The following is a 20878-nucleotide window of genomic DNA, read 5'->3' on the forward strand; positions in this document are numbered from 1 at the left end:
GTGTATAGTAGTCACACTTTCTGCCGAGTATAAAAAGCATGCGTCGAATACTTTTAAAACGCTGAGCAAAAATAATTTTTTAATTTTTAGATAAAACACCCTGTAACTCAGTAAGGAGCCACATTTTAATTAAGTGTTTTAGGTTAAATCTTCGTATTTTGTGCTAAGGTTTCTCCAGTTACTACATGGACAATTATTAATGAAACACCCTGTATAGGAGCAAGCAACGACTAATGGAAGCGTTCAAGAAAATTGATCCTGGAATGAAAAACGACAAAGAGGGCTTGAAATAAACAAAGTGCCTGACCATCAAAAGAACACCTAACAATGAAAATAATATCGCAATATACAGTGCTATACCCAGTGGCGGTGCCTGGTGTAAAGTATTGGGGTGCACACATAATATTAAGATATAAAAAGCCCTTGAGGCCCTATTTACCTAGGTAAAATTTTTTGTGTCGTCAAATAGTAAAAATCAAAGGATCTTTTTAAAAAATTACAATAAATAATGTATTTTTTCTACAACCGTGTTAAAAATGCCATTTTTAGCACTCCATAGGAGCATTAAAAATGCTACTTTAAAGCACGAGTTCTTTAAAATTTTTAAGGCACTGCAGTTAAAAGTGAATTGTCAAATTGTGAAACGTCAAAATATTTATATTTCATTTATTAACATTAATATTAATAGTACAACTTGCGCAATTTGAAAAAGGTGGTTTAAAAGGTTTTTTAAAATTTAATATAAAACTGTATTGTCGCATTTTTAACACGTTTTTAGAAAAAAACTATTCAAATTTGTTAGAATATATAACAATAAAAGTAAGATGTTATTCTATAGTTGTTATGATTTACGTATTGACAGTATAGGCAGTTTTGATGTAATGTCAAGAAAAATATAAAAATGGAATGCCAGTCAAGTTCAAGTAAAAGTTTTTGTAGATATTGTCCTGTAATTGAGAATGAATAAATTATAATTGTTGATATATAAGACGTTTGTAAAAAAAAAATTTGTATTATATACGTGTTAAAAGTACATTTTTAAGGCACTCATGTGAATTTCATGTGAAACTTTCACATGCGTGCCTTAAACGTGTACTTTTAACACTTATATCATAAATAACTGTTATTGACTTAAAATTATAATTTAGTGTTTAAATATTACAAACAAATTTTGTAACGAAAGTCAAGTCGTCTGTTATTTTTTAGGTAAATTCTTCAATAACCAATTCAGTAAAATTTGAAATTTCTTGAATCAATTTTTTTTTATTGAAAACATTGCGAGTGCTATTAGTCGATCCTAGCCAATAGCCATTCTAAGGAAAGTTTTGGTTTTGATACGTTTCAATGCAGAGAAACATCGTTCTGTTTCTGTAGTTGTCACTGGCATCGTAACAAGTAATTGAAGAATTCAAATTATTTCAGAAAACTCATCTTGTAAATAATTTTCAATCAAAAATTTACGTAAGTGAACTGCCCCGGATAGTTAAAATCGGATCTTCTATTTTGTTCTTTATGATTCCTCTTCTCCAAATATGTAGCCTACACAGTCAGTAAGTTTTTTCACAAATCTCCATGTTAAATGATCTTTTCATAATCCCGACCTATGCTCTGTGGTACATTCGTAATTAAGAAATTTGGTTTAGATATTTTTAATTTTTCTTCTAAATATAATGAAGAAAATTTAATGGATGTGAAATATTCCACGCTAACTTTCACATCCACAAATCACTCCATTCTTAATATTGTTCCGAAATTCGAACTTTTCACAAAAGCAATATTTAAATGTAGGTACATATGCGCCGTGCACGTTAAAAACACCATAAGATCACAGACAATTTGTGCTCTTGTGCCCATCTAAACTTGTGGGCTATAGCGGGAAGCGGGGTGTGTGGTGAGTTGTATTTTGCCCTATGATAAGTCATCGGGATAGGAGCTACCGTAAGAGCGGTGAACGAGATGGTTCTGTCTAAGGCCTCGCATTCGTGAAGTTTCCTCGTCGAAATAGAATAAAAATAATTAAATATATAAACTCCCTGGATCTGCGATTTGTGATTTCAATTACTGTATAGTTAGATTAAAATGTGATTTATAGAATGATAAACTTTAATATGAATGTTTCTGTGACAATAATTTTGGGGGTTCCCGTGCACATGTGCAGTTATGGAGAAACCGCCACTGGCTATACCATTCAACTTGTGGATGCCTTCTCATATCTGCGTACAGAAATCAATCTACAGGATATTAATCAGACTCGTAATAACCTATGGTTGTGAAATATGCGTAATGACAAAAGATATCAAGCCCAGCTCAAGACATTTGAGATAAAAATACTGAGAAAATTCCATGGAAAAAATAATGAATTAAATTAATGGAGATTGTAACAAGATTTGTGAAAAGTCTGAAAAGTCAAAGACTATCATAGCTGAGATATATCCAGAAAGAAGATACAAAAACAACAAAGAAAATAATACAGTGGAAGCCGATAGGAAAACGAAAAAAAGAAGGCCCAGAAAGAGATGGTTGGACGATGTAGATGACGACCTGAAAACTATGAGTTTAATACACTGGAAAAGAAGGGCACAAGAAAGGTCTGAATGGAAATACAAGCCAGACAGGCAAAGACCCCTCCAGGGTTATGTCAAAAGAAAAAGAGGAACAATATCAATAAAGGCTCTATAAACTGGAAATGCATATTTTGGCTACCGCAGTTTTATTTCTAATCTTGAACATAAAGAAACCGTCAATATTATTTTTGTAACAAACAATGACATAAGCCTGGATAATTACAGAAGCAACACAATAAAGAGAGCTTATATGCTTATAATAAAAGTACGGAAAACACAATATTTTGGTCCTATCATAAGAAATCAAAAGTCTGAACTGTTCCAACTTATAATCGAAGGCAAAATCAATAGCAAAAGGGGACCAGGAAGAAGACGCAACTCTTGGCTTAAAAACCTACATGACCTCCATAGACCTACTCAGGGAGGCTGCAAATAAGACTAAATGGGCAAATGTAATGGCCAACGTCCTTAAGCATAAGGCCAGGGCCGCCGAGAGGGCGGTACAGCCGGTACATTTTACCGGGGTCCGGCGATGTAAGGGGCCCGGCGTCGACCAGAACAAAGACGTAATTTTTCCCGTTTTTTTTTGTCTTCACTTAATGTCCATAATACGTTTAATTAATCCTCGGCTATATTTAACAGGATCTTTAGTTGATTTGCTGTAAAATTTTAACAGCAATAAATCACAGAAGTCAAATGCTGCAGTGCAGTCAGATAACTATCGATATGAAGATTAAAAATATATCAGGGCTTCTAGAAAATTTACAAAAAATCAAAAATTGATTGAAGAATATAAAGGGTCAGAATCTAAAGCGATCAGGTCTTCCATTGTTGAAGAATCTAAATTAGTTACCAGCAATTATGGAATAAATCCAGAATTTACATAAAATAAAGAAAGACGGCGCAAGAAGCCAGTGAGATTTTTTGATGATTGCCTGGGCCCAGTAGTGATACCACTGATAATTTTGAGCCCGACGTAATATTTCGCTGGGAACTATTTAATATTGTCAAATAATAAGCAATTTAACCAGAATATTTAATGCGGCAAATGGAATTCATTCGCCATTTAACATTTTTTGAACATTCCGAGATGACAATGGCGAGAATATTAAGAAAAAAATTGATATATTGCGCCAGTTTTATAAAGAAGACATCAGTGAAGAATTGATAGATGAATTTTTTCATTTGAGAGCGATATACAAGGATAATATTGGTAAATCTCAACTTTCTCCAATCTTTTTCTTTACGTGCCAACTCCACGACGAAGGGTGACAATCATCATTGCTATTCTAACTTTTGACACTACAGCGCGACAGAGTTCAGTTGAGCTGGTTCCAAACCATTCTCTGAGATTTCTCTGCCAGGACATTTTCTTATACCTATGCTGCGCCTTCCTTGAATATTTCCCTGCAATTTCTGCAATAGATTTACTAAATAAAATTAAACATCTCAAATTAGATTCATTATTTCCTAACGTAGTTGTTGCGTTAAGAATATTTTGCACATTGTCGGTGACAGTCGCAGAAGGGAAAAGATCCTTTAGTTGCCTTCCTCGCATAAAAAATGCTGTGATATCTACAATGAAACAGGATTGGTTAATAAACTCGCCTATAAACTTTGTGCATTGAGAATGATTTAGTAAAGTCATGCGATTTTTCGAAAGTTATAGACATCTTTTCCAAGCAGAAAACTCGAAAAGTACCTGTATTATAAATATTTTCACTGTTATAAATATAACTAAAATTTAATAAAATTTATATTTGAAATGTTCTTTATTACATATTTTTACTATTGATAATTTTATTTCTATAAAAGTTGAACATTTCCGCTCTTCACTTTTTGTCGGGGGCCCGTTCGCCACTTCTTGCCGGGGCCCGCTCCTCCCTCCCGGCGGCCCTGCATAAGGCAACGTAAAAAGAAGAAGAACAAACAATGTATATCAATGTAACTTCTCCTCACACATACACACATAAATAGATACACATCCAGAACACAGTGTTAACATTAAAATAGTTTGGTTTTTAATAATTACACTTTCAAATTCAAGAAAATAAAAAAAGAATATATAACACTATAATAAAAAGCATCACAACATATGGATGAGAAGTTTGGCCCCCTAAAAGACAGAACAGAGAAAATGCTTAGAGCAACAGAAATGGACTTCTGGCGCCGTTCGGCGGGAATATCTAGACGCGACAGAATAACAAACGAGAGAGTCCGAGAAATCATGGGGTTACACATACTATTGTTGACGACAGCAGGACGAAACAACTTAGCTGGTACGGACACGTAAGGAGAATGCCGGAGTATAGAATACCAAGACAAATCCTCGAATGGCAACCAAGAGGAAGGCGCAGACCAGGAAGCCCTAGAAGAAGTTGGAGAAAAGGAGTTGATAGAGAAATCAGGGACAGAGAACTCGAGGACGATCTATGGAATGACAGAACGAGATGGAGATGGTAAAACGGAATACGTCGAAGAACGTTGTAAACCGATGTTATACAGGGTGTCTGCGTAACTTGGAACCATATGGGAAATTTTTTTAATATCAATTTTACGAAAAAAAGTCATTCTTTATAAAGTGCTCTGCATAGTCTAAAACCTAAGATGCAATCATCATATATCAAATTTTGTCAACAGTATACGAGCTTTGTCAAAAAATATGAATTTCGCTCAAGAGCAAACTACTTTTTTATTTCAAAAGTTTTATTATGAAAAGTTATTTGCAATTAAAAACCATATTCAAATATGCAATAACAGCTTTCTACTTGAAAAAAAAATTTCTGAAATTTTCCTAAATTACCGATTCCGAACATCATTTTTATTTATTAGACATGTAATAACTCTTTTATTAATAATTTTAGGAAAAAAAGTTATTTTTCATAAAAATCTGTGCATGGTCTAAACCTCAAGATGCAACTATCAGTTATCCAGGTTTGTTAATTTTATACGAGGTGTGTCAAATAATATGAATTTAGAAAGAATTCTTTTCTAAATTCATATTATTTGACACACCTCGTATAAAATTAACAAACTTGGATAACTGATAGTTGCATCTTGAGGTTTAGACCATGCACAGATTTTTATGAAAAATAACTGTTTTTCCTAAAATTATTAATAAAAGAGTTATTACATGTCTAATAAATAAAAATGATGTTCGGAATCGGTAATTTAGGAAAATTTCAGAATTTTTCAAGTAGAAGGCTGTTATTGCGTATTTGAACATGGTTTTTAATTACAAATAACTTTTCATAATAGAATTTTTTGATATTTTGAAATATAAAGGTAGTTTGCTCTTGAGCGAAATTCATATTTTTTGACATACCTCGTATACTGTTGACAAAATTTGGTATATGATGATTGCATCTTAGGTTTTAGACTATGCAGAGCATAAATAATTTATAAAGAATGACTTTTTTTCGTAAAATTGATATTAAAAAAGTTTCCCATATGGTTCCAAGTTACGCAGAAACCCTGTATATATATATATATATATCGATAAAAGGTACGTTGTCGCCTCGCGGTGAAAACTATGACGACCTCGCCTCACCCTTGTGTAGTTCTTTTTTTCAAAAAATATATGCATATATACAATGAGGGGAACTTTCTAATTAAGAATCTCTAAAGAGGGGAAACGATTTTAAATGTTTTTTTATATATAAATTTACGATTAAATCCAATGCGCTGTCGCCTCACAACTATATATGACTAAGAATGAAAGCCGGTAAGTTGTTGCCTCAGACGGCGTTGCCAAATATTCGAAAATGAGTAAAGGATTGAGTGGGTCGAACTTTGGTGCACAGCGAGAAGTAGTGTAGGTATTTGTTACGGATATAGGTAAAGAAATAGTGGGAATTTGTTCACATGTTCCATTGTTGTTTACATTAAAAATAAAGGATGGTTATTTTTGATATTTTAACCTTCGGATGACCAAGCGGGGGAAATTGTGACCCCAGCGTATGTTTTTCTTTAATAAATTCAAAAGTATTTTCAATTTTTAACTCATTATTTTTTTATTTGACTTTAATATCATTCTAGATATCCTCATATTTTGAAATAAAAATAATTCCCTATATTTTACGAATAAAAAATATATTCTGAAGTTGATGTTTAGTAAAATGGCGTCTATTATGTGTAATTACAAGTAGTTTTACGCTAATGACGTCGACTTTGCAAAGTAACAAGACACTTACTCAACATACACACTACACAAATACTTATGTCGTGACTGGCTGAATGACATAAAGTCCATGCCAAAAAAAAACTCAAGAAAAAAAAACTTTATTTTTTTGTTAATTGTCATTTTTGACATTTTTGACCTGGGGTCATTTCCCCCCCCCCCCCCCCCTTGGTCTTCCATGTAACAGAAAAAGGTTGGTCATCGGAAGGTTAAATAAGCTTAAGATATGAACATGGTTTGTTTGGATTATGTTTAAAAATTTTTTATTAGCAGATTCCAAAACTAGTATTTTGCAATAAATTAAGCTAAGACAAATTATTTTGTGTGAATTATTGCTCTTATACAGTAAAATTAAAAGGCTCTTAACGATACAATTTATTATTTGCAGTAAACATATTATTACCTATCTCACAGAAAAAAGTGTCAACGGTTTATTTAAAAATTTTAATTAAAAACCAGTGAACCAGTATACATAGCTGTAAAAATGTTCCAACAAAACGTATTCTTACAGCAAAGTGTACGAAAATAATCTATAAGGTGGTGAAGGTGGGGTGGTTTTAAGGGCGAAAATGGTTTTCTGAAATTTCTGGCTAAACATTGCATCGTTTAAAAAATTCAACGCAAAAGCTGTGGGCGATAAAAAAATCTACAATTTGTGTAGTGGTCTTTTTATCCTAATCTCAAAAAATTTTGAGAAAAACTCAAAGGTAGGTTTTAGGTACCTATTTAATTTTTTTCTTCTACAAAAATGATTTCATAATGTTTTGTTTAAATGTCAAACCCATTAATTGAGGCGTTGGTTAGATGTTTATTATATCTAAGAATAAAAAAAATTATAAAAATAGCAACAAAAAGTAAACTAAAAGATTTCTATATTTTCACTTAAGCATCATATAAAAAACTTCATATCCCATAAATATTTTATTTTTATAAGATGTTGAATTTTTGATTTTATAATATTGGAATTCACCTTTTTATCTACATGGATATACGCCATATTGAATATAATTTGAAAAGTGTTGGCACACATGAATAAGGCACATATTATGAATCTCATATGAATCTCCTTCGGAATCTTCCCTTGCTTGGTTTTTTGATGCTTTGAGTAGTTTTTTATTTGCATAGTACTTATCGTCACTGTCCGTTTTAAATTATTTACTTGTTTGAGCCAGAACGTTATCTTTTGCAACCAACGCTTTACTTTTTTTAACTTCTTGCATACCTGCAATACTTGGAAAATTAATATTCGTATTTTGAAGATTGCTTTTTTATTTTCTTCCGCATTTCTAAATCGTGGTGAAAATCTAGTTCTTCAAGCGATTTTCCTTTATATTCTAAATGAAGAGAATCCCTTTCCATTACTATTAAAAATTTTGACAATTTTAAGGTTTGATAAATGTCAGCATGTAATTCATATCATTCATCATGCATTTTTTCGTCATGCCCCATAAACTTGACAAATTCTTTAGTTTAATTTTTGGACATACTTAAAATGTGTGCTACTGTTGCAATATTTTTGCGTAATTTGTTGCTTGATATAGCTTCAGAGTTTGTTAAATTCATTTTGCTTGTCAATTTACGGATCGAAACATCCCCTTTGTACCATTTTAGCTTACTGCCTGGAACTGCAAACATATAGTTATTAACGTCGGACGACGTCAGTCATGTATTTATGTCTATGTTTTATTAAAGTTTCTATGAAACCTTGCAACATTTTTGGAAGTAAAATCACAACAGCTCAAGAACCTTTACCAGAACACACTGGAATTTTTTCTCCTGTCGTAAGTGCCTTTTCTTCTTCTGCTTATCTTTCGTTACTAGTGCTGAATTTTTAAATACTGAACATTACCTATTCGTCTTGTGTTAAAAATAATGGCTAATGCTAGAGCATAGCTAACTAAATTTTTATGTTTCAAAATTATCAATATTACTCTCAAACCTCTTCTGACACTTCACACCCATTTTAATACTTTCTTCTCAGAATATTTTAATATCACTTACAAGTGGTACTAGCTTTGGCAATTTTTGTTCTTGAATATCTTTGTTAGCGAGAGAAGCAATTTCCAAACTCCAACGATTTGTCAGCAACGTTTTCAAATTATGTATTTATAGCCCTTGGCCAATTCCTGTATTTGTCTTTCTGTTGAACACGTAAAATCAGCTGATTCTTTTAGTATAAATGGAGGTGTTCATAGCAACATAGTTTTAGATACGTACCCAAGTGCAACGCGATAATACGAGTAGGAGAACTGAAGGTTTTTTAAAAGTATTATATACATATAAAACTAAAGACTAAGTAGTTTCGTGTTGCAACGAAATTGAAAATGGTTATTCATTTTTGATTTACATGTTTACTCTGATTGGAGTACGAAGGAAACCATTCTCGTTAGAACTTTACCGCGCTGGGCAGATGAGACTGAATTATAAATTGTAAAATTCCCTCATCTTCCTTAGTCTCAGCATCCGTTATGGCTTGGAAATTTTAGAAGCCTCAAAGGTGTAACCAGAGAAGGTTCCCATTGTTTTCAATGTGGTAGGATGTGAAGCAACATTTTTGGTATTGTTTTATGTGCTATTAGGTTGAAAATTTAGTCTTTTGCTAGCAGTTGCCGCTAGGGCATCCCTGCCATTTCGTTCGTTGCAATTCGTGACTGCACGCCAGGGTTTGTCCTAGTTGGGTCAGAGAGAGCAGCATATGCGCCTCCTGATGAGAGACTAATAAGTTTCGAAACCTGTAGAGGCGCTTGCAGCGCTCTCTGATTGGACTAGAATATGATGCGCCTGTAGTTTCGCGTTGCAACGAAATTGAAAATGGTTATTCATTTTTGACATATAAAACTCTTGGAACACTTGAGATCGTCAAAATTTTTGGGTCTTAAAATATGCTTTAAAGCAATCGTATTATTATTTACCATCGTTCTATACTTAATAAGAAATATAGAGAGGGTTCGCATTCTTCCACTATATGCATAGTTTATGCCCTTCCCTCTCTCTTATGGTTTTTTAAGTAAGAATTACCAAAATTAACGTAAACGTAAATGCTATACATCTTTCGTTTTGTCGAAGATTCTTGTTCCTTAACATTTAATTTGGGGACAACGTTTTTTGGATGTCTTGTCAATTTATTTTTGTTAGTTTCTCATTTTATCGTCCTATATTTTTTTTGCTTGAAATATTACTGTTGTCATTTCTATTCAAACATTTTAATGTCAGAATACGGGTTTTTCTTTCAGAGCAGAAGTAGTAAACTTCTGATGTTGGATAGTGTTTTGTTGTTTCATTTTTGAGATTTTTGAAACTGTTGCTATACTGTTCAATGATAAATTCCTATACCAAATTTACTTAGATTGACTCCCGTTTGCATGTCACTCACATAAAGATATTTATTTTGGTTTTAGTTTTTTTATTTGAGTTAAGCCATTCAGGTTCATTTTTGTGTTTTTCAACTTTCTGTAATTTCGATAGTATATCAGTGTTTATCCTCTGTCATAACTGTTATTTTTTTTCCTACTGCGGTTACAGAAAAAATCATTTATGTTCTTACTTTTGTAAAAAAGTCACATAATATAATGAATTTTTTATTTTTAGGATTAAATTAATGACTGGTTAGAATTTACCTATCCTTTCGTCTTCATGATCCTTTGGGGCATAGACTTGTTCAGTTCCATATTATAATAACTACTTAAGCATTAAATACGCTCCATGATTACTAATATTCTGTTTGTAATTTTTATTAATTCTTATGCGACCAGCTAACATATTTTTATTCCGGCATGCTCTCTCTCTTATAGAATTTGTTTATACAGGGTGTCCAGAAACTCTACCTACAAACGAAGACAGGCGATTTCTCAGATATTTTCCTAAGACAATTTAACCCAATTCACCTAGTCCGAAAATGCTTCCTAAGGGAGCTAGAGCTCTTGGAAGATGGCATCTAGTAATTAGTTTTTCTTAAATACCTTCAGAACGCTTCTATTTAGAAAAACGAAATTTGGTATGCCTATTCATCTTGTCAAAAGTTGACCTACCCAAAACGGACGCATATGACCGATACTAAAAATTTGCAATTAATGAAACCGATTCATCTCTGGAATATAAACAATCGTACCAGTTTTTGTTTTCTAAATAGTTTTTTTTTAATTCTTTTTTAATTCAAGAAACGAATAATTTTCAAATCGATTTTTCTAGAAAATGGTATATTTTATGAACTTAAAGCAAGAGTACCTTTTAGTACTAGAATAATTCACAATTTAATAATCCATAGTCAAAAATGCTTAAAAAGTAAATAAAAAAAAGGTATGGGATAAAATAACCGTTGCCGTACCCAAAACGGGCGGCTATGACCGGTACTGGGAATTCACAATGAATGGAATCGATTTATATCTGGATGATAAATATGCGTAATAATTTTCGTTTTTCTAAATAGAAGCGTTCTGGCGGTATTTAAGAAAAACTAATTACAAGACGCCATCTTCAAAGAGCTCTAGCTCCCTATGTGAATTGGGTTAAATTATCTTAAAATTATCTGAGGAATCTCCTTTTTTCGTTTGTCGGTAGGGTTTCTGGACACCCTGTATAAGGCAACAATTTTAAATCGTAAGCTGCAACTTATATCATAAACTTTTTAGCTGCCTTGTTACGGTACCGACGGCGCATTTTTTATATTTCACGACCTAATACCCAATGCAAACTGAAAGCGACGTTGCCAAAATCTGAGGCGACTAGGTACCGGTTGTTAACCAAAAAGTAGAATTTATATGCTGAGGCGATAACATACAGCCAGTCACTGCTGCAATGCCGATACTAGCGCCAGTGATATACTGCCGAACTAACGAACCAAAAAATAGTGAAAAGGGGTACGTTGTCACCTCAAAACTATTTTTTACACATCGACTCATAAGGTGGTTGGAAAGCTGTCCTGAAATTTTCAGCCCAAAACGTTGTCGCCTCACCAAAGAGAGGCGACAGCGTCATATATGAGGCGACAACGTCTACCTATTCACCGTTTCTGAGGCGACAAGGTACCCCTTATCAATATATATATTGTTATATTTCTATTTGATATAAAAATTAAAATTTGATAATTATAAACAAAATTCACTTTAATATAAAATATTTTTAATTTTCTCAACCTCGGGCATATAAATTTAGAACAACCTGTATACAACAAATTGTTATATTTAATTTTAAGAAGTGATTAGAATAAGCGTACGAAACTCGGAACAATGTGCTTAGATAAACAAAGTGAATGACGCGTACCATTATCGTTCTTCTCGGAAGGTCGATCATTAGCCTATGCTAAATAAAACTCAGTGAAATAGATGATAGTTCATTATCGTTTTTCGCGGAAGGTTTCGATCATTAGCCTATGCTAAATAAGACTCATTTGAAAGAGAGAATAGGTCATTAAAATTTGTAAATAGTTAGAAAGTATTTTAGAATGGGAATTAAATATTTTCTTTGGAAATCCATTAAGCATATTTAGAAAGTTTAAAAATTGGTTTTGAGGAATACTGCGAATGAGAGTTGGTGGTGGAAGGTTGATTTGTGAATCTGGAAGGGATATTTAGAAAGTAGGGGAATGAATGAAAAATAGAGAGAAGAATGTTTTGAGCTGTCGAGAAGTGAAGTCGAGTAGTAGACGGTAGTGTACGGAGAGTGAGAAAGCCGGTGTAGTTCCGTGAGTGTGGAGTATCTATCGTGGAACGAGAAGTAGGCCAGGTCGAGAGTAAAAGAACCTCCTTGAGCCAAGAGTGTCCCGGTAGCTGATAGCAGTTTCGAGAAAGGTAGAACACAGCATCACGACAGACGCAGGAACGAGAGCTATTCGAGCTAGTTTTTCAAAGGAGAACATTACTGGAAGCCAGGACGAGGTTTGATCGCAGCCAAGGATAGCAGGAAACGGGTCTTGTGTGAGGACATTTTCAGTTCACCAGGAAAAGGTCAGTCTCATTTGTTTGGACATGAATGTATGGGTTTTTCGTATTAAATTACACATAAAAAATTGAATAACATAATCAATAATATCAGAAAAGCTTCATCAAACTTAAATAGAGTTGTTCCTAATAACTCCTAATAGTTAAATGTTAATAAAAACTTTCAATTGAAAACCAAAAGGAAATAAGATTCCCATTTGTAAATGTTATGTTTAAGAATAATAAGAAATAGCAAATATTAAGCATTGATTGCCTTTTATAAAATAAAAAATATTTTGATTATAATTGTAACCCATATGTGTATTTTTTTTTTTACTCTTTTCTTTTCTATCCCGATTAGGAACCATTAAGAAATATTCAGAAGCCACGAAAGTAAGTAATTAATTTATAATTCGCCCTGAGATTGAAAACATATTGATATGTGATCTGGTTAATTAATTAGATTAGTATTAATACATTGATTAAATTAAGTGACATATAAGAATATTATCTCATATCAATAATCAAGATCACATCAACTGGCGCCCAACGTGGGGCATTGTAAAGTATTTCTAGTGGCAAATTTGAAGGATAGAAAGAGTAAAGCCGGTATTTGAAAATTTATATGCCTGTGGTAAAAAGTGAGATACTTACATTTGATAACATAAAATTTTAGATCTCTTTAGGTACAAATTTTACATAACTGATTTAATATTTTATTTTTACGATATTTACATTTGATATATTTATTGACAATTTATAATATTTGGGTAAAAAAAAAAGTCGTCTTGGTAACATACTAGTAAAATTTCATATTTGGCGGGGATAATACTTCTTGAAAACAAATGTCTGTGACAAGAAGCCAAAGCAAGGACAACAAAAAACAAAAAGAACATTCAGACCAAGAAGATATTTTAGACACGACAATCATGGCATCAGAACAGCAAGAATTATCAGGAATAGATAAACTATTACAACTGATGCAACTCCAGTCACAAAAACTGGATGACAATCAACGAAAAGTGGATCGAAAAATGGATGAAACACAACAAAAATTGGATCAGAAAATGGATAAAGTGGAGAAAAAAATGGATGACAATCAACAGGAAACAAAACAAGCGATAGAAGAGAACAATAAGAAAATAGAGGAACGCATAGAAAAGTATGAAATGAAAATTAAAGATCACATGCAAAAACAAGAAATGAGAATGAAGGACCACATGAAAGAACAAGAAATGAAAATTCAAAATAAAATGAAGGAGTTAACGAATTGCCAGAAAAAAGAAATGGAAAGTTTGGAAAACAAGTTGCAAAACGCTATTCAAGCAGACATAGAAGAAGTGGAAAGAAAGATTGCGGAAATCAATACGCAACAAAATGTCGGAGAAAGAAGAGAAATGGTTATACATAGCACAGATGACGTGAAGATAAGGTTTGGCGGGGATGTAAGAAGATTACACCCAGTGCCGTTCATTAATAGCCTGAAAAAGAAAATACAACACATCGGAAATTTCGATACAGCAAAAGAAACTATCAGAAACCATCTCAAATATGAAGCAAGCCTATGGTTCGATAGTAAAGAAGAAGAATTCGGCAATTGGCAACAATTTGAACAAAAATTTTTGAATTATTTCTGGGGAAAAGTGCAACAATTGGAAATTAACAAGGAATTGCAAAATGGGAAATACAATGATAGGATGGGTATATCAGAAAGGACATATGCATTACAAATTTACTATAACGCAAAACATTTACAATATAATTACTCATCGGAACAATTAGTCGAACTGATTGCAAGACATTTCGAAGAAACGCTGGAAGACCATATCACATTGCAAAACTACAAAGACATAGATAGTTTATGCCAATTCCTACAAATAAGAGAATTACGTGTAAGAGAAACAAAATCAAGAAGGTCGCGAGAAGATTACAGGCCCCGAGAAACACAGGATTACAGAGATAGAAATCAAAATAGGAGGGACTATACAAGACGAGTTTTTAATCCCAGAAGGGAAAACGAAAATAGAGACAACGGAAGAGGAAATTATGAACAAAGAAATAGGCAATGGAATGAGGACAGAAATCGAGAATACCAGAATAGAAACACCACACGCTCAAATCAAGAAAACAGAAATAATGGTAGACAAAATGAACAGGGATATCAAGAAAACCGAAACAGATCCGACAGACCAAGAGAAAATAGAAGAGAAGTAAATAATACCCAGACAGATGGATATGACGGAGAGAGACATTATGACGAAAATATAAACAACGATGAGCAACCGGCGTTTTTTCACGACGGCGCTCACTAAAAACCAAAAATCAAACAGGAATCTTTTGTAACCCCAAGGAGTTTATTAAATTGGCAAGAAACAACGAAAAGAAAAATGGAGTTAATTTAAAATTTGTGGATGGATTTATCAACGAGAAACCAATTAAAATTATGATAGACACTGGATCTGAAATAACATTGGTCAACAGAAAACTAATAGAAGAAGTTAACTTAACAAATTTAATTTACAAAATACCTAGGGTAAATTTAGTGGGCGCAAACAAACGGACATTGGCAACTATAAATGAAGGCATACGAGTAATGGTACGACTGGGTAAGAAGATGTATGCACTACAATGTGTAATAATGCCAAACATGTCACATGACATGATAGTAGGAGTTGACGAATTGGCAGAAAAACATGTAGTGATAGATTTTAAAAATAATACGATGAATCTAACAGAAGAAAAAGAAGAAGAGCAGGACAAGGAACAGGAGAAACAAAATACGGACGAATCAGGTAAAGAACAAACAGTGGAAATGAATTTGGCAACGAAGCAAGGACAAAGAAGAAAAGGGAGAAAAAGTCAGAAAAAGACAAAAGAAAATGAAACCTGTGGCTCCTCAAAAGAAGAGTTGAGCCCAGAAGAAGAAAATTTGAGAGTATCAGAAACAAAGGAAACCTGGGATTCCTCAAAAGAAGAGACGAGCTCAGGAGAAGAAGAAATAAAGCAAAAAAATGAAAGCGAAAAAGATATGATCGAAACAGTGGCATTTGAAGAGGAGGCATATGAAAACGAGGATGCAGAATACACGATAAAAGTATGTGAAAAATCTGAGGAAAAAGACAGAAGATTAATATGGGAAAAAGGGAAAGACAACATAATAGCCGACACTCTAACACAGGATGAGGACACTGAAAATAAGGAAACAATTACTCTACAGGTGGGACTAATTAGAGTAATACAAGAAGAAGGGGTATAAGACGTAGATTAAAGTAAGGAAATATACAGGGAGTTGGTTTTGCCTCGAGAAAATTTATTTAAAAATGCAGATAAATTTTATCGAATACAAGGCGGGGATTTGTTATATTTCTATTTGATATAAAAATTAAAATTTGATAATTATAAACAAAATTCACTTTAATATAAAATATTTTTAATTTTCTCAACCTCGGGCATATAAATTTAGAACAACCTGTATACAACAAATTGTTATATTTAATTTTAAGAAGTGATTAGAATAAGCGTACGAAACTCGGAACAATGTGCTTAGATAAACAAAGTGAATGACGCGTACCATTATCGTTCTTCTCGGAAGGTCGATCATTAGCCTATGCTAAATAAAACTCAGTGAAATAGATGATAGTTCATTATCGTTTTTCGCGGAAGGTTTCGATCATTAGCTTATGCTAAATAAGACTCATTTGAAAGAGAGAATAGGTCATTAAAATTTGTAAATAGTTAGAAAGTATTTTAGAATGGGAATTAAATATTTTCTTTGGAAATCCATTAAGCATATTTAGAAAGTTTAAAAATTGGTTTTGAGGAATACTGCGAATGAGAGTTGGTGGTGGAAGGTTGATTTGTGAATCTGGAAGGGATATTTAGAAAGTAGGGGAATGAATGAAAAATAGAGAGAAGAATGTTTTGAGCTGTCGAGAAGTGAAGTCGAGTAGTAGACGGTAGTGTACGGAGAGTGAGAAAGCCGGTGTAGTTCCGTGAGTGTGGAGTATCTATCGTGGAACGAGAAGTAGGCCAGGTCGAGAGTAAAAGAACCTCCTTGAGCCAAGAGTGTCCCGGTAGCTGATAGCAGTTTCGAGAAAGGTAGAACACAGCATCACGACAGACGCAGGAACGAGAGCTATTCGAGCTAGTTTTTCAAAGGAGAACATTACTGGAAGCCAGGACGAGGTTTGATCGCAGCCAAGGATAGCAGGAAACGGGTCTTGTGTGAGGACATTTTCAGTTCACCAGGAAAAGGTCAGTCTCATTTGTTTGGACATGAATGTATGGGTTTTTCGTATTAAATTACACATAAAAAATTGAATAACATAATCAATAATATCAGAAAAGCTTCATCAAACTTAAATAGAGTTGTTCCTAATAACTCCTAATAGTTAAATGTTAATAAAAACTTTCAATTGAAAACCAAAAGGAAATAAGATTCCCATTTGTAAATGTTATGTTTAAGAATAATAAGAAATAGCAAATATTAAGCATTGATTGCCTTTTATAAAATAAAAAATATTTTGATTATAATTGTAACCCATATGTGTATTTTTTTTTTACTCTTTTCTTTTCTATCCCGATTAGGAACCATTAAGAAATATTCAGAAGCCACGAAAGTAAGTAATTAATTTATAATTCGCCCTGAGATTGAAAACATATTGATATGTGATCTGGTTAATTAATTAGATTAGTATTAATACATTGATTAAATTAAGTGACATATAAGAATATTATCTCATATCAATAATCAAGATCACATCAATATATATATATATATATATATATATATATATATACAGAGTGGGCCAAATAAAAGGAGCCACCCCGATATTTGGCAGTATTTATTAGATTTTAAGAAAATAAAAAATAGGTCAATTTTTGATCTAAGGGGGACACATTTTTACGATACAAACATCTGTCATTTGTCAACTCCCTCCCTTTCACTTCCCCACCCCTTATTTTTAAATAGGGAATAGGGTTCTTGTGCTAGCTCATTTGAAAGGTTATTTAATTCTCTATTCAGTAATATCAACATCGACTTAAAAATGTATACAGGGTGTCAAAGAAAAATTATTTTGGATTAAATTAATTGACACAAAAAGAAGAATGTATGTAATTTATTTAACTCAGAACACATTCTACTGCTGACAGAAAACAGAAAAAAATGTTTTTTGATAAATAGACACTGCTTTTTGCTTAATTTTAATGTTCAAGCTTCCACTCATCTGCCTCTTGGTAGGTTGAATATTGAATTTAAGCAACAAACAGTGTTTATTTATCAAATAAACATTTTTTTCTGTTTTTGATCAGCAGTAGAATGTATTCTGAGTTAAATAAATTACATACATTCTTCTTTTTGAGTCAATTAATTTAATTTAAAATAATTTTTCTTGGACACCCTGTATAAATTTTTATGTCAATGTTGATATTACTAAATAGAGAATTGAATACCCTTTCAAATGAGCTAGCACACGACCCCTACTCCCTATTTAAAAGTAAGGGGTGGGAGAAGTGGAAGGGAGGGAGTTGACAAATGACAGATGTTTGTACCGTAAAAATGTGTCCCCCTTAGATCAAAAATTGACCTGTTTTTTTATTTTCTTAAAATTTAATAAATACTGCCAAATATCGGGGTGGCTCCTTTTATTTGGCCCACTCTGTATATATTTATATATATAATACGTCTGGTTTATTCTAAAACGAAATTTCAACAAAAAAACTTTGCTACAAGTGAAACCGTCGCCGTAACTAATAATCCTAACATTTAAATTTTTTATGTACAACACAATAAACGCGGGCTTAATTAATCCGATTGTATGCCCAATTCAAAATAAAGGTCTTCATTATGTCTACCGAAAACCCGTGTAAATTCACCTTAAACCCTCCCTTCTCTACTTTTCACTAAGTTCTTGACTTTAAATTAACTCGAACCCTCTCTGCAGATAACCGTGAGTGAACACGCGATTATTTTCTTTGAAAAATACCTAAAGTAACAATCTGATCAAGATAAATTGCCTTAAATTTACACGTCTAAAAATAGCAGTAATTAAACATAATAAAGGACACAAATTTTACATTTTTCTCTTAATGAATATTAGTGTTCCTTGCGTTAACCAGATGTGACTATAAGTTTAATTATTCGTGTTATACCGTAGCTTTTTTAACCCATTAGTTGCAACAACTTAGAAATATTACAGCCATTTTCGACGAATAGTTGTTAATAAGGATGTCTTTAGAAATAAACAATTTTTGCTTCAAAATGTTACATAATAATTTACACAGCATAAAAACAAATATACTCACGGACAAAAATATTGCATATTTTATCTTCAATCGTTATTATTTGTTTATTTTTTAAATTTGAAATATTAAGTATTTTTTATTTATTTATTTATTTATCTAGGTATTTATTTTATTTATTTATTTATTTTAATTTATTAGAGATAAGTAAATGGTTAAAAATAGCCTTTGTAACCGAATATGCAATAATGTAACAAATAAACAAACATTGCATAGTATGGAGAGGGTGCTTTGGCGACTTGACAATTCTTGTTTTGTAGAAATGTCAGTTAGAATATGTCAGTTGGACAGTTTTATTTTTCGATTCTGCAGTTTTCTTGCTGATATGCCACATTTAAGTGACTTAGTGTGTGCTAGAATTGTTACTTTAAGAAATGAGGGTTACAGACAAGGAGATATTGCGTGGATAGCAAATATCCATCATTCGACTGTTTCTCGTATAGTAAAGCGATATAATGAGACTGGGAAATACAAACGGCGACCTGTCCAAGGACGAAAAAGATGTACAACGCCAAGAGATGACCAATATTTAAGACTTAATGCAAAATCGTACACTTACAGCTCCCTATCTCAAAAATGAATTACTGATCACAAGACAAGTTAATATAAGTGTCAAAACTGTGACTCGAAGACTTAAAGAGGTTGGTTTGAATCCAAAACGGCCTCCCAGAGTTCCACTTCTTCTACCACGACATATAAAACTAAAAGGTTGCACTTTGCAAGAGCCCACGTTAACTGGAACGAACATCAATGGAGAAGAGTTCTTTTCACAGATGCAAAGAGGATACAATTATGGAAGCCAGATGGACGTGATCGAGTATACAGAAGGTCTGGGGAACGGTTCGCAGAATGTAATCTTGTACAAAATGTCAGTTTTGGTGGCGGTTCCATAATGCTACGGGGTGGCATTAGTTGGGAGAGTCGTACGGAGCTTATTAAGGTGAAATTTCGGATGAATGCTGACTGGTACATACGGCACATCCTTGAAGAGCATGTTTTTCCTTATGCCGGCTTCATTGGGTATGATAACTTTGTGCTAATGCATGATAATGCCCGTGCACATACCGCAGGAACAGTACTACAATATCTTGAAGATGTTGGGGTTGAGGCTCTAGACTGGCCACCAATGAGCCCTGATGCAAATCCATACGAGTAAGAAATCCAGCTCCAAACTCAATTGCAGAATTAATAAATGCTGCACAGGAAGAATGGAATCGACTTCCGCAAGAAACCATCCAAGATATTCTGCGGAGCATGCCTAGAAGGATCCAGGCAATCATTAGAGCTAGAGGAGGAAATACTAGGTACTAAATTATTACAATGTTACCATAAAAAAGTGTTCTATTGTCCACTGGCGAAGCGTCCATGTAACCATTGTTACCATTGGTAACAGTTAAAATTTGTAAATAAATATTTTATGACTACTATGAAATAATTCCATTTATATTTTTTAAAAATAGAAATATTTGTTAATAGTATCTACCTAATTCAGTAAAATAGCCAACTAGACACACGAAAATATCAGCGAGTTTATGTAAAATCGGTTGCACGTTATTATAATACGCCCTTACCACAGTATAAAGAGGTTCCATATACTGTGTCCTTACCGTGCGCCGCGCCGTTACCTCTACTGTGAGTGGCAACGATGGTAGGATCTTTGTATCGGTCAGGACTGGATCGTCTCTGAAAATTTTGCGGGCACGATGGCTCTGAAGCCGCTGTGGATTAGTATTCGTGTTACCAAATTTTAATTTGGTGACGCTAGGTAGGGCCGGTGTCTATCGGGACAGAAAATACCGACCGTAAGAATATCAGACTTAATAAATGAAATTTTAATTATTATTATAATTATAGGTAGATAATAATTATAATTCCATTTATGAAGTCTGTTATTCTTAGGGCCGGTATTTTCTCGA

The 20878-nt window shown here is 33.1% G+C and overlaps 1 protein-coding gene across 1 annotated transcript in view; it reads left to right on the forward strand.

Annotated features, from left to right (window-relative positions):
* The first annotated feature begins 2962 nt into the window (after positions 1-2962).
* Positions 2963-20878, forward strand: part of LOC126893021 (uncharacterized) — a 47034-nt gene continuing 29118 nt past the window's right edge. The window contains exon 1 of the mRNA XM_050662961.1: positions 2963-3064. Within this exon, the coding sequence (XP_050518918.1) occupies positions 2963-3064 (102 nt within the window). The remainder of the gene's footprint in view (positions 3065-20878) is intronic.

The sequence above is a fragment of the Diabrotica virgifera genome, chromosome 10 (assembly GCF_917563875.1).
Source record: "Diabrotica virgifera virgifera chromosome 10, PGI_DIABVI_V3a".
Taxonomy (NCBI): Eukaryota; Metazoa; Arthropoda; class Insecta; order Coleoptera; family Chrysomelidae; genus Diabrotica; species Diabrotica virgifera.